Raw genomic sequence first — 13,789 nt, 5'->3', positions numbered from 1 at the left:
CCCAACAATTTTTGTTGAGTGGATGTGTACTGTCCTCATTTTTTCTTCTTCTTTCTCAGGGAAGTCTACTTAGAAAGGTCAGATGCAGCATTCCCACCTCAATCCTATATGCCACGGTGACAACCCAGGCCATGTGTAGGAAATTAAAATGCAGATTTAATGTGTCATGCCCCTTTGTTGCTATCTAGTTAGATTTTAGGCAAGACAACTCATGGTTGGCAAATGGTACATGCTCAGTTCATATATACAGAGTGAATGATGTCGTGGAGGTCCTGCCCACATTGCTGGAAAGTCAAGAGATGCCTGCTACCTGTACTGAATACGCTGGCGCTAGAACTGTAGGTGCTTCTCTTTCTTCCAGCCAGCTATCCACCCATGCACACACTCAGATATTTAACAAATATGCATTAACTAAATATTTTGTGCCAGACACTTACGGGTATTGGGGATACAGAGATAAGGAGGACACTTTCCTCATGGAGCTAAATGAAAAAACTGGCAGCCATATTCTGTGCCATCTTTTGCTGGGTCTGGGACAGACGTGGGGAAGGTGAATAGAAGCTACAGTGAGGTGGTCACCACTCCAGCTGAATTTGACAAACCACCACCTTCTCCAAAACACTCCAAATTACGGCCAGTTGTAAGACTGGGAGCCCTCACCTTTCCCCAAGTCAGTGCCCAGCGGGAAAGGGGTGCAGAAACCTGTCTGGCCACCTATGCTCACCTTTTGACACAAGATTCAATCATGTCACTTGCCATCAGCTTTAGCCGTTGTTCCAGGTGCTTTCCAAACTCTTCTTCAGGCCAGTGCAAGTCCCGAATGAAGGTCTGAAGGGCATCAAGTTTCCAGAACAGATCTTCGGAAGTGCCTGATCCGTTACTGGCAGGATAAAAATTTGAAAACAAGAGTCACCCACTGGCCTAGGGTTCTGCAAAAGCTGACACAAGAACAGTTGGGGGCTAGAAGGCTTAAGGCAAACAGTGGCTTCAACATACAAAACGACGCATGTTGGCGGTGGAGGTGGGGGCGATCTCCACCGGCAGATTTTGAGTTTTACCATACGTGACTTCATGGGCTTTGTTCGGCCAATTATTCCAGACCAGTGAGAAGTCTGAGGAAGGTGCTGCCCCATAACTAGAAGAAGGTATGGTAAAAATCAGCCTTCTTTTAATAACCACATTAACACATGTGATGATTCAGATGAAGGCCACGAACCAGAGGGAGAAGTAGGTCTCAACAGATAATAACTACATGGCAACATGCAGTTATTAGAATTCAGGGTTTCATGCATTTCCCCGGCTGCCCTCCGGAGCGGAGACCTCTTGGATACTGCACGAGACTTTCATTTGTAAAAGGACAGTGCTAACAAAGTGGTGAGCGAGGACCCGCTTTCTCTCTTGAAGGGCTGGAAGGAAATTGGGGTGACTCACGTCAAGCCGAGTCCACCTGGATACCTTGAATCCAAGATTCTCGTTCAGTTTGGTTATCAGTCCAATTTGCACAGACCAGCCCGTTGCATAGGCAGCCCCAGGACAAGGTGGGTTGTGGGGGGACGTGAGTGGACAAGGGATATTTGCAAAGCTTTAGGGCTCAAGACCTGAGCTCTTGTACCGTTGCACCATCTTACCCAGTCCTCTGTACAGATGGAGAAATTGGTCTTGATTCCTTTCTGTACAATGATGTCTAAGAAACTTTTACCCGGGGCATCGACGGAAAGCCCACGTACAGGAGATGCTCCACCTCTCACCCTCTTGCCCTTCCCTGGCTGGCTTTCTCTTTTGTAAGAATCCCATCGGCAGCTCTGTGGGGTGGCCACCTCCCACCCCCTTCCTCGCATACCACTAATGCTAACACGGCAATTTATAAAACGTCCAACATACCATGCATTACCACTTGTTCCGACATCGTCTATAGAAACAGATGAGAGTGGGTGTTTCTATTGTGACAGATGCCAGCTGCATTGAATTAATGCTTCAGAGAGAGAAATATAGCTAGTGCGTAAAGGCATACACAGCTACTGCGGGGGGATGGGGGTAGGAGAAGACTCCCAACATGCCGGGAGGGAGCCCACGGCCTGGACCAACAGGGTAACGCTTTCAAGGACAGACCAGTCTGAGGTCAGTACGTAGATGTATCTGACACGAAGGAGCAGGTAACATGGAAACACGTCCTTAAAATGAAAGGTGGCAGAGGAGAAAACTGAAAATATGAAAAGATATAGAATCAGGCACTTCCTGGTGGGTGATTGAGAATCTACGCCTTCTTTTCAGATACGGTCGTAGGCACTGTTCAAAAGTGGGGGAATGCACTGTTTCTCCGTAAAAGTTCAGCCTTCCCCCCATCCCATCCTATGCCTGGGAAAAGAAACCCCAACTTTGCCTAGTCGAAACCCCGTTTTGGAACTGCATGGTTGTATGTTTTAAATCATTAAGTACATATGAATGCAATAATTGGTATTTATTACAACAACATTTTGACACCCATCTGGTTTCAGAGTTTCAAAAAATTCTTCTAGGGTTTTTTTTTTCTTTTTCTTTGAAGAGCTTATTATTAAGTTTTGACATGAGGAAAAGAATATTTTCTTTTTATTTTTAAGATAAACTGTTAATGTTAAGGCAATAGCACCAAGATTATTTTGATTGTTGAGCAGTTACCAAAATGTGTTCCCACTCATGTCTTAATTAATTGAATGGAGACCATTATCTGCTTTCTTACAATGTCTTGATTCATATCTTTTCAGAAACAATGTCACAGAGCATGCACAGAAGGAGGTAAGAGAAGCTTCTGGATATTTATTTGTTAATTTTTAACAGATACTACCTAATCTAACTTTTCATACAGTCATCTTAGCATGAATATGATTTATGGGCTTGTTTTTGAAGGGTTTTTTTTTCCAGATACAAATTTTGGAGGTTTTTATTTGTCTTTAAAAGAAAATCAGACTGACCAGACGATTTCATTGTGAACTTGTGAGCAAATACGGGTTTTGAAAAATATTAGGTAGCTGTGGAGAAGCCAAGTAGAGCAGTCATTTTCAAGTTCTGTTCTCTACCTGGGTTACTGCAAAAATAAAAACGTGGAGGGCCATCTTGACAAATGTGATTTTGAGATTTCAAAACATCACTGCCAGTTTCAGATCATTTTTTATTCCTTTGATAATAACACTTCCCTTTGAAAATGTGCCAATTTATTCTTTCAAGAAAAAGCTTATCTGGCCTATAATTAGCTGTGGTCTAAGAAAAGGATCAAAGGAGGGTATAGAATTGCTAAACCTTCTTTCACATATTAAATCATGCATGTGGTTCTAATTTAATTTCCCTGAGGTAGGATTTCGGGGTGCTGGATCTTCTACTTGAGAAGGAAAGAAGGAGAGAGGATTCATTTCCTAAGCTAGAAGAAATGGCTTCTCAACCTCCACCCTCCAAACTGCTGGCTTTAAGGGGTGACCTGACCTCCAAGGAAAACAAACCCCAGGCATCACTGGCATTTGTATGGATGAGGGTAGAGAGTGGCCCTACACTGAGACCACAGATGATACGGCTACCGCCAAATTTAACTGCAGCGCATTCGCAAATTCAGACATCTTCTTGCTACCTAGATCTCAATGCTCCAAATTGTATTATGACCTTGGAATGTACCTTTACATAACATTTATGTTACCAAGGCTTGATCCATTCAGAAATTTTCATTTAGCCCTGAACATACTGTTACTATATCCTGCCATTTGCTGACACTAGAAACATGGTTTAAACAGTCTATAGGAATTTTTTATTAAGAAAAAAAAAAGCCCAAACCAGCTTCTAGGTAGGTGTGCTTTCCTCTTTGATTTGGATCAAGCCAGAAATGACCGGCTGGCCCAGCAAAGAGGTTTCCTGGACTATTTTTGGATGACTGACTCCTAAAGTCATGTCACCTGCATTAAAAATAAAATAAAATAAATATATGGGAAGAAGCCTTTGGCAAAGGAATTCAGGAAGTGAAACATAGTCCTCAAACGTTCAGTGGGCGTAAGACAATTTGTTAGTGCTGTATCTACAGCAAACGTCTTACAAACACGCTGCATGCCAGAAATAAACAATACTGTCTCTGTATGATCAGCAAAAGATGTCTAATTATCCATCTCCATCTCCGTTATATAGGATGTAGAGAAATAAACAATACATATCCATGCCAAGATCACTTCAATTTAAATTAGATCTAATGTGAACTGAATACACACTCAGCATCATATATAGCAGCCATCCATGACGGTGCCGAAAAAGTAGGCATTTGTGGGATGCCTAGAGGGATGTTAACTGGTAGATTTGGTACTTTGGGAAGGTTCACATTGGGTAGGTTCACATTGGGTAGATTACTGGTTAAACTCCTGTGGAAGAAACAGACAGAAAGAAAAAGATACCATCACAGTGACAATGCAGATGTGGCAGAAGCACACAACAGTTGTAAATAAATTGGCTAAGTCCACAGCAAGACGACAACGAAAACTTAAGCGACACGTCTCAGAAAGCAGCTTACGGATGGGGAGCTGTGGTGTGGCTCAGGGTTCAGAGAGAAATGATAAAAGTTAATGGAAAAAAAATTAACCACAGAGCGACTGAAAAGCGTGGACACTCATGGACGCCTGTATACAATGATCATGTTATTTCAATGCCTTTGTGAGGGGCCTTCAGTTTCCAAATCCATTGCCACAAGGGCCTAGACCTTGTCTCATACAAAGAACTTGAAGTTCATGGAATTCTTGGCGTTGCCGTGGCTAGGGCTGCAGTGAAGTAGCTGGGACTGATAGAAAGGGTGGAACACTTTGATTTTTTCTTTTATTTACAAATTAGTTTTGATGGAAGCACATTTCTTAAGTCAGAGAGTAGATACGAGGTGTAGCAGGAAATTTACCCAATTGAACGTATACATAATGGTAATGGACAGAAATGGAATTCTTTCCAACCGCTACTTCTGAAGACAGGTGTACGTGCAATGGAGCATCAGAGTTGATGGCGAAGATGAAGGAATTGTATCAAAAAGAATGAACAGCTTTGCATAATTTTATAGATTAAAGAAAGAAAATGGAAACATCCCCTCCCGAACTAAGTCCAATTAAAGTGGAGAAAGGTTTACACTCAAAAAAAGGAAAAGAAAAGAATCCCAACTTCAGCTCATATAGTGAATTCTTTGACCACAGTGGATTTAAAAGGAGGTCTTCTGTTACAAGTAATTACCCTTGAAAGTGAGACAGAGACTGTGAGAAAGGGTGACAAGGGCTTCTGGGGGGTGATGGTGATGCTCTGTTTCCTGATCTGTGGGATTGTTACATGGATGTGTTCAGCTTGTGAATATTAATCAAGTTTTGTATTTTCTGTAAAAAGTTAAAATGTAAGTTAAAAATTATAAACGGTTAAAGATTGTGACCTCGTATCAGGTTTTGTTTTTTGAACAAAGATCGATCAACTGATGTGATGAAAGAGAGATGGATGGCTTTATGGGTAAAGAGAGAAAATAAAGCAAAACAAAAACCTCAGAGAGCATCAACCACATCTCTCTGGAGGGACTGTGTCATATACTGCTCAACCAGCTGGTACCTCGTGATTCTGTAGTGGCATTTCAAGGGTGTTCCATCCAGCCAAAGTCACTGGCACAGTGGAGCCCAGCCTAACTCTGCATCTGAGAGGAGCCTTCCTGTTTAAGTGGAGTTGACAGCATTTTGGCAAAGAAGTAGAGGTTTTCTTTTTGGATCTTGCAGAAGAGCAAGTTTTGCCAAAGCAGCTCTGCCCCGGGCAAGCTGTATTTGACTAACACAGCTCTTGCAAAGGCTGGAGCTGCCTCTGGGCTTGCTCAGGGGGGCAAGTCTCCTGATACATCCGAAATTTGGACTCTAGAAATAGTCTGGACACCTGTCTCTCTCTAGAAATGAGCTACCCTTTCATGATGGGAATATAGCCCCGGCTGGTGGATGGAAAAACCTAGAATGCAAAATTGCCAACCTGGCATTCTCTTCCTTAAGGGAAACAGGTGTCTCACAGGTTCATCCTTTACACTTCACAGTTGGGGAAAGCCAATTACACTTCCCTACTTGGGAGGAAAGGGCGCTCTCGTGGGAACACTCAAGAGAAGATTAGCTAAAGCTGACTATTAAGTGGAAGGGAAAATGGAACTTTTCCTTCCATGTTTCTCTGTTTAACTGGGGAATCTGCCTTTGAATTCAGTCCCTGGTGGTTCTCAGTCTTAAACACTGCTATGGAACAAAACCGTTGGCGATTTCCACTGAGACATGTGTAAGCCTATATAAGCAAATGTGATCATTAAATGATACACACACTGAATATTGATCAAGGAATTAGGAGATCATTCGAGATGGCAGCCTGGAAAGTTAAAACGTCAATTCTGAGTGAATTAAAAGTAGCTAGGAATGAATAACATACAAATGTATGCAAAAGCAACTTTAAACATTTTAGCGGTTGGTGGGCACCCAAATTAGGAATGAGCTTCGTTTTAAACATCAAAACTTTAAAAAAGTACTTATATTAATCAAAACATACTGTACTTGTAAAATATGACATTTTGGCTGGACGGCTGCACTGCACTCATAGAAACATTTCCTTCCTGTGACATAGCATCATGATCTACTTTTAAAAGGCTGAAGAAACATGCTTGATATTTCTGCTCCTAGCAAAATAATATAGTGTATTACTAATGTTACTAATAAATTATTTGGCTATTAATAACATATTAATAACCAGAGAGACAATTCCAAGCATTATATGTAAAAAGGGGGAATTTTCCTGTAGCACTCCTGAAGCTGCTGATGGATAATAACAAATTATTACTTTAGAGGGTCCTTTAACAACTACCTAAAAACAAGTCCAGCATGCGTAGCTGTGAAAATCATAAGTGGATATCTCCAGATAACGTAAGAAGTGTAAATTGCAATCCTAACAATGGATACATGTTAAAAATTAGACTCATTCATTTTGGGGACTGCTGAAAAAGGGTAGCTCCCATTCATATCAAAGGATCCATTCCTGGAGCACTGGATTAAAAAATTCTCATCTGCTCTCTCTCTCACACGGATGAAAGGTACAAATGTGTGCATGTCTCATCCTTTCTATGGATGTCAGAGTCATTCCTTCCAGGATTAATTCTACTAAGGTTGGGTCTCTGTGCAGAGAGGATATGGTTGGGTCTTTTCTCAAAGTCTTCTGCTTCGGATTTATGGATGGGGCTAGATTTAAGACACAGAATGCCTCCCACTTTATGAGCCTTTTGTTGCATGAATATATGTGGTACATCTTGTCTTCTCTTGGTGCTCTGAACACTAAAACCTCTTTCCTGGCTTACTCTTAGGTCTAATCCCTACTTAGGGACATGGGGCACTCTTTGATATCTTTCTAGAGTTTAGAGGGGTGTTTCTCAAGCTTTTATTTCCTACCACCACCAGATCCCCCAACTGCCTTCCCCATGAAACTTTAATACCACCAATATACTGCATATCTGCTTATGTACTGTATATAGACCTGTGCTTTATACATATACACAACAAGAGGAAGATTTTTTTTGTTGCACACCCTCCTCCGCTGCCCCCCCCCGCCGCCCCCTGCTCAAGAACCAATTTCCACCATCTTTGGGAGCTGTAAGTCTCCTGTTCAGAATGCGTGACCTAGTGAACAAAGTTCTAAACTTCACGGGATTTTAGAACCTCCCAACTATCTCTCCAACCTTATAGCTTGTCTCCTTTATAATCCATGCTGGCCCAAACCAAACATTCACTGTTTCTACTGCCTACCCTACTTTCCCCCCAATTTTACTTTTGCTCATGTTCTCTCCCAACATCCCTACCCCTTCTGAAATACTCTCCAGGCTACTTCCTTTATGACTCCTCAGTGGAGGTTCATTCCCTTCTACTTATGCTCTCATAACTCTTCCTTATGTTCTTTGTACACTGGGAAATATTTGAAGTCATTTTTCTTGTGTGCATGTTGCGCAGACCCAACCAGACTGAAATCCCCGATCAGGGGATTGTATCTTTTGCTTCCTCATAGTTTCCCCATAGTTTTCCTGTGGTACTCTTAAAATTTTCAGCCTGTATGGGTTTCTTAATAAATGTCAGCTAATCAATAAATATTTATTGAACACCCGTCCCAAGGCCTTGCTCTAGGTGTTAGGGAGGCAGTGTCGATTAAATGCATATATGAAGTGGATACAGAAAATCACATTTCCTAGGATGTTAGTATTGGAGGGTCGTGGGTATTCAAAGTTCCTGTTTTACAAAGGAGGATACCGAGGCTCAGGAAGGTCATCTGACTTGCCCAAGGTCACTCAGCAAATTACTGGCAGAGTTAAGAATTCTGACTCCTTGTCTAATACTTGTCTATTTCATACCAGGCCACCCACTGTATTGCTAAGGTTTCCCTGGTCTGACATTTTATTATCATTAAGATATTGACAACTTTGACAATCTGGGAAAAGACGTTGTTTCAAAAATACTTTTCACATGTCTGTCTCAGGCAGAGAGAGAGAAAGTGCACTTTGAGAAATGAGAAACCCAAGGTTTTCAGTGTGCATATATCAAGAAGCAGTGTTTTTAGTTCTATAATTCAGAATCAGCCTGACCTGAAATGGGCAACAGTGAGGCCTGGATTCCTTGTGCCTGGAAGTGTTTAAGTAGAGACTAAGAGACAACCTGTCAAGGAAAGAGTAGTGCAGAGGGGTTTCTAGACTTGGCAAGCTTTGGATTAGACGCTTTCTAAGTTTTCTTCCACATAGAAGGTCAGGATGACTAGATGAGCAACAAACCAACTCTAAAGAGCTGGCAGAAGTGTGGTCCGTCTCTTAGGTAGGACCCAAAGCTCATATTCAGGGCTGCTGGGAGGGTTCTGAACAACCTGCCCAGCTGTGGGTGGTGGCGCTATGACGTGTCCTCATGGACCCCCGGAGAAGGCCATGGGGTCCAGCCTGGGCTTGCCCTCGAGAGGCTGACTATCTTCAGCTGTGGTTAGAAGCCATGGGATGACATTTTCCACCAATGCCTAGAGATTCAAATCATGACCATCATGATCTGGCTTAATGGAAACAGAGATGCAGCTTTCCTTTTCTCTCCTCAGAGATGGAAGGCCACCCTTCTAGAGAAATAAGCAATAAACACTCACATTTTACCCTTTCTATCAAATAACTTCAGTTGTATCAAACCGAAATGATGATGACATCTCTAGTTTCTTTCATAGGACCATATTTTGAAATAAGAAAATCTGAACAATAAAGAATATTTAAAATCTGCTTTTAGCTACTTCGATATATTGGTAGCATTTCCTTGTCAGAGTTCTGTTCTCCCTTAACATTTGAAATATTTTGTTAACTCTTGAACAACACGGGGCTTAGGGGCACTGACCCCTGCACAGTTAAAAATTCACATATAACTTTATATTATCCCTTGTACCTGTGGTTCTTCCTTATCTTCAGTTCTGTATCTGTGGATTCAACCAATCTCTGACCATGTAGGACTGTCATTATTTACTACTGAAAAAAATCCACGTATAAGTGGGCCTGTGCCATTCAAACCAGTGTTGTTCAAGGGTCAACTGTACTAGTTTTTCTTGAAGTAAGCTTTGCAATGCATTTCTCAGTCATTTTACCTATAATCAGGTACCTATAATCATGACTTTTGAAAAGCAGAAGAAGAGAACTATTCAAGTGTAAGAATTGTTGGAGAGAAGGGCTGTTGGGGGCACGTGTGTGTGCGTGTGTGTGTGTGCGTGTGTGTGTGTGTGGGATCATGTGTCAAAATTAGAGAAGACTGAGCAAACAATCTATTTATCTAAGTCAGCTTCTTATTTTTGAGTGAACTTGGTGAAAAAATATCCCCAAAAGATCATTCTTTACTTGGGAAAAAAAAAAGAACCTCTGCTTCTTTATCAACCCTCTATCTAGTGGTCAGGCAGAAGCTCATACTTTCTCTTGGCATAGTAAGAAGTAGAGGGATTTATTCCTTCCTATCACACAAGTGTGTTCCCAATTTTTTCATACCCTTCATTTTGTGCTGGCCATTCTGCAAATCTGTCCCACGGCATCCACATTCTGTTTTGAAATCAGCTAATAAAATGTAGGTGATTTCAAACAATTTTAATTTAGCTTATGTTTTAGTTGTCATTTTCCAATACCTCCACCTGCTCTGAAAAGCATGTACTATTTAGTATGAATTAAACAAACCACAGTCATATTCACGAGCCTACAGCACCGTTTTGGACAGCCAAAATCTACTTAAGAAACAAAACACAGCCCTATAAAATATTCTCAGGTTGTTAGTCACGAACGATCAATCCTTTGCTAATTTCCCGATCTTTAAATTACTGATCCGAGAGTTCACACTTTACTTTTTTTTTCACTCCTTAAAAAAACCCTGAGAAAACATTCCCAGACTAAGACTTCCAATTGTGAAAATGATTTCAAGTCTACCTTTACTTCTGACTGATCAAGTATACGTTATGGTTCAAAAGGGATAGCAGGCATTAGCTTGGTTTCTAAGGAATTTAACAGGTTATAAAATGACTTCAGTGACATTAGCACAGAGCTTCGTGACAATTCTCAGACACTGAGCAGAGACGTTTTTAAAAATTAGTTTTACAGATGAGAAGACAGTTAGGGAGGTTTAAGCCCTTGCCTTCTGGCGAGAAACTGGAGAACAAGACCCCTACCTCTAGGGCTCCTTAAGAAACAGGGAAGGATACCCATCATTTCCTCCTGCGTGTGTTGGGGGCAGTAGCCTCCACATTTAAACCCAAGTGAGTAAATGCTACTTCAAGACCATTGCTACTTGCAAAATGTGAATATTACTCATTTTAACCTTTTCCTCTTTCACAGCCGTTCTGCACAGGACAACTCTTGATTCGAGTGAGCATTAAAAAAACCCACAATCACTCATTCATGCTTTATCATCAAGGATCCCGGTTCTATTCTCATGAGCTGGAAGTCAGCAGGGCCATATTAAGAGACTGTTATAAACCTGAGAATTACAAGCTAAAATTTAGATATCTTGGTACTTACAAATGAAGAGCTACTGCCTATTAACCTGCTCTGGAGGGCAAGTCAGGAAACTTCTCTTGTGGCTCAGATGTGGAAAGGGGGATGGACTGAAAAAGCTATTTTGCTTGGATTTCTTTATGAGTCAGAATTTTATTCAGTGTAATATTAGGAGGGTCTCAATTCAGAAAACTGCTTAAAGACAGGGCACAAGTTAAGGCTTCCAAATTGAGAAACGGCTTTTGAATATCTGTTCTGGAAGTGCCTGGCAGTGTGCCGTGCATGCCCCCCTTCGCTCTATGCTGGTTGCCACATTCCACATCTGTAAAGGACCAGAAAGAACAAAATGCTTTTCCTACAGGAAAAAGGGAACCTAACAGAGCAAAACTACTACCAGGCTTTATTGGAGATTTTCAAACTATAGCAGAAAATTCTCTCCGCCTAGGAGTTCTCCACTTCTCCAGAAAGGGGAGTCTGAGACTGACCCTCTGGCAGTCTTGAGTGACAGTCCTCCTCCTTGCTGGGGAATGGACGTGGCACCAGATCTGCCACACATTTCAGATAGGGTTTATTTGCCAAGCAAGCAATAATGGAAATTGCCGAATTCACGACCTATAGGATTTCCTGTAATTGGTCCTACGGGATAGATATCCCATCAAAAAAAAAAAGTAGTGCGGTCAAATACATTTAGGGAACTCTGGATTAAGCACAGTTAAACAAGCTTCTGTATGACTATATTCTTCGAGTTTTGAAATATGCTGGTGTACTTTGAGGCTCTCCAGGAGACAAGGGCGTGGGGTGGATGAGCGGATACATAGAGCTTCCTAAATATATCTGTCCACAGAGTCCTTTTCTTGAGGAGAGTCTCAAAAGCCTAGACCAGGAAATGACAAACTCTGGCCCACAGGCCAGCTTCCTGTTTTTGTAAATAAAGTTTTAGGGGAACACAGCTACGCTTGTTCCTTTACCTATTGTCTATTGCGGCTTTTGTGCTACACAGTAGAGTTGAGACTTGACAGAGATCATTTGGCTTGAAAAGTCTAAATATTTACTATCTGGCCTTTTACAGAAAAAGTTTGCTGACCCCTTGCCTAGACCCCTATGGAACATACTTTGGGAAACATCAATACCTAGGGATAAAACCACTGGAGTAAGATACACAGTACGAATATCACAGCCAGGTTTATATCCCATATTGCTTATTTATCTTGTGCAATAAACCAAAGATGCCATTTCATAAAACATTTCCCAATCTCTTCCCCCCTCCCCTCCTTGGACAAAGAGGCTATGAGCATCATAGCTGGGAGTATGGTGTGTGCTGTCTATCCATGTGAACAATGAAAACCATAAGACACCATTAATCCATTTCTGTATGACTCTGCAGCCATTTGCACCCAAACTCCGATGGTATCAAAAGAGGTTTCCTTACTTGACTGGTTCCCATGACTCCCGCTCAAAGCCCCTGTGAATGGATTGTGCAATTGAGGACTCCATCAAATCCACATATCTAACCACAAGTGGGGCAAACAGGTCTTGCAGGTGTTTGTGAAATTTTCCATTGCACAAATTATCTAGAACAGATAAGCAAAAGCTCGGTAAGAATCCACAGTTGCTCCATCAGCATGCGACGTACACACAGAGAGGACTGTCTTCTACATTAAATACACCGCTTCTAAAAAAAAGCCAGAAGGAAGAAGGAGAACGAGGAAGAGGAGGAGAAGAAGAAAAGAAAAAAGTACATGAGCGGCGTCATGCTTCAATCTGCTTGGAAGGAAAATGGAATTCAAAAACCTTTTACCCATTTGTGTCACTCTTCTAAAAAGGGAAAAAAGTAATGCTCCCTTAAAGAACAAAAAAAGCAACAATTGATACTTTTTTCTTTTTTTTTTTTTAGGTTTTCCTTGCACCTGCTCCCTTTCTTCCCCTTACGTTACCAGGAAGAAAGAACATTCTGTACCCCTCTCTTCTGTCATCACTCTCCCTGGGGAGGAAGGTCTATTTTATGGCTATGTGTTGCTGTAAGATACTTGGAAATGCTTGAGGTGTTACTTAGCAGGAAATTGTTTTTCATCTAGGAAGCATCTTTCGATAAAAATTCAAAACGTGTAGAGGTCAATTTAGCTTGTTCAAGAGCAAATAAAACCCACAGGCACAGGTACCACTTTCTCACTGCTCTTGGGTTCTTCTGCCTAGTCAACAGGGGGCTTCCCTGCAACAGGACGCTTGTTGGAAGAAAGGGAATTTCATCAGCTGTAAGTTTTTTTTTTTTTTTTTTAAGTAATCATAAAACTATGAAGAGCTGTGTCCAACCTGTAGTCTGCCTGGGATAAAGATGTTTCAGCAATCTGTTAACTGCACACTACTTAGGAAAGTCAGACAGTCAAAGATGATACATACAGTCGGTCCGGAGAAAATCATTCAGCAGCTGAAACAGTGGAAAACTGTCCCATGTGTCTGGGGGCTGCACCTCTAGTGCTGCATCCATGTCCACTGCAAAGAGTGACAGGAACGTCTCGGCGTGTTCCACCATCAAGTCTGACCACCACGCAAAGGCCTTTGAAATGTGGCAGAGAAACAACAGAAAAGAGGCGATGAGCTTCTGTCTCCGACCTAAGATGTGACGTCAAGGCCTGGCTGTTCAAGATTCACTGTGCATCCAGCAAGGTTTGGTCATTTTATTGTAAAGAGAACAGCTTTTTTGGATCGAGTTGGGCCTCTATGTGTCCCAAGGCAATGCTTTTCATGATTGCAAGCCTGCCTTAGAAAGTCTTTACTCTGACCTAC

The 13,789-nt window shown here is 41.7% G+C and overlaps 1 protein-coding gene across 16 annotated transcripts in view; it reads right to left on the bottom strand.

Moving 5' to 3' along the window:
- Positions 1–13,789, bottom strand: part of CADPS (calcium dependent secretion activator) — a 479,657-nt gene that overhangs the window by 81,165 nt on the left and 384,703 nt on the right. For 10 of the 16 annotated variants that reach the window (XM_060163968.1, XM_060163973.1, XM_060163975.1 and 7 more), the window contains 3 exons: positions 13,403–13,559; positions 12,435–12,576; positions 725–880 (listed from right to left, as the gene is read on the bottom strand). In XM_060163968.1, coding sequence (XP_060019951.1) covers positions 725–880; positions 12,435–12,576; positions 13,403–13,559 — 455 coding nt within the window. Of the gene's footprint in view, positions 1–724; positions 881–4,220; positions 4,368–12,434; positions 12,577–13,402; positions 13,560–13,789 lie in introns of all 16 variants that reach the window. The other 6 variants (XM_060163969.1, XM_060163972.1, XM_060163971.1 and 3 more) reach the window with 2 other exon arrangements.

This window comes from Lagenorhynchus albirostris, chromosome 10 (assembly GCF_949774975.1).
Source record: "Lagenorhynchus albirostris chromosome 10, mLagAlb1.1, whole genome shotgun sequence".
Lineage (NCBI taxonomy): Eukaryota > Metazoa > Chordata > Mammalia > Artiodactyla > Delphinidae > Lagenorhynchus > Lagenorhynchus albirostris.
Note: the sequence above shows the minus strand (reverse complement) of the source record. Positions and strands in the feature narration are given on the sequence as shown.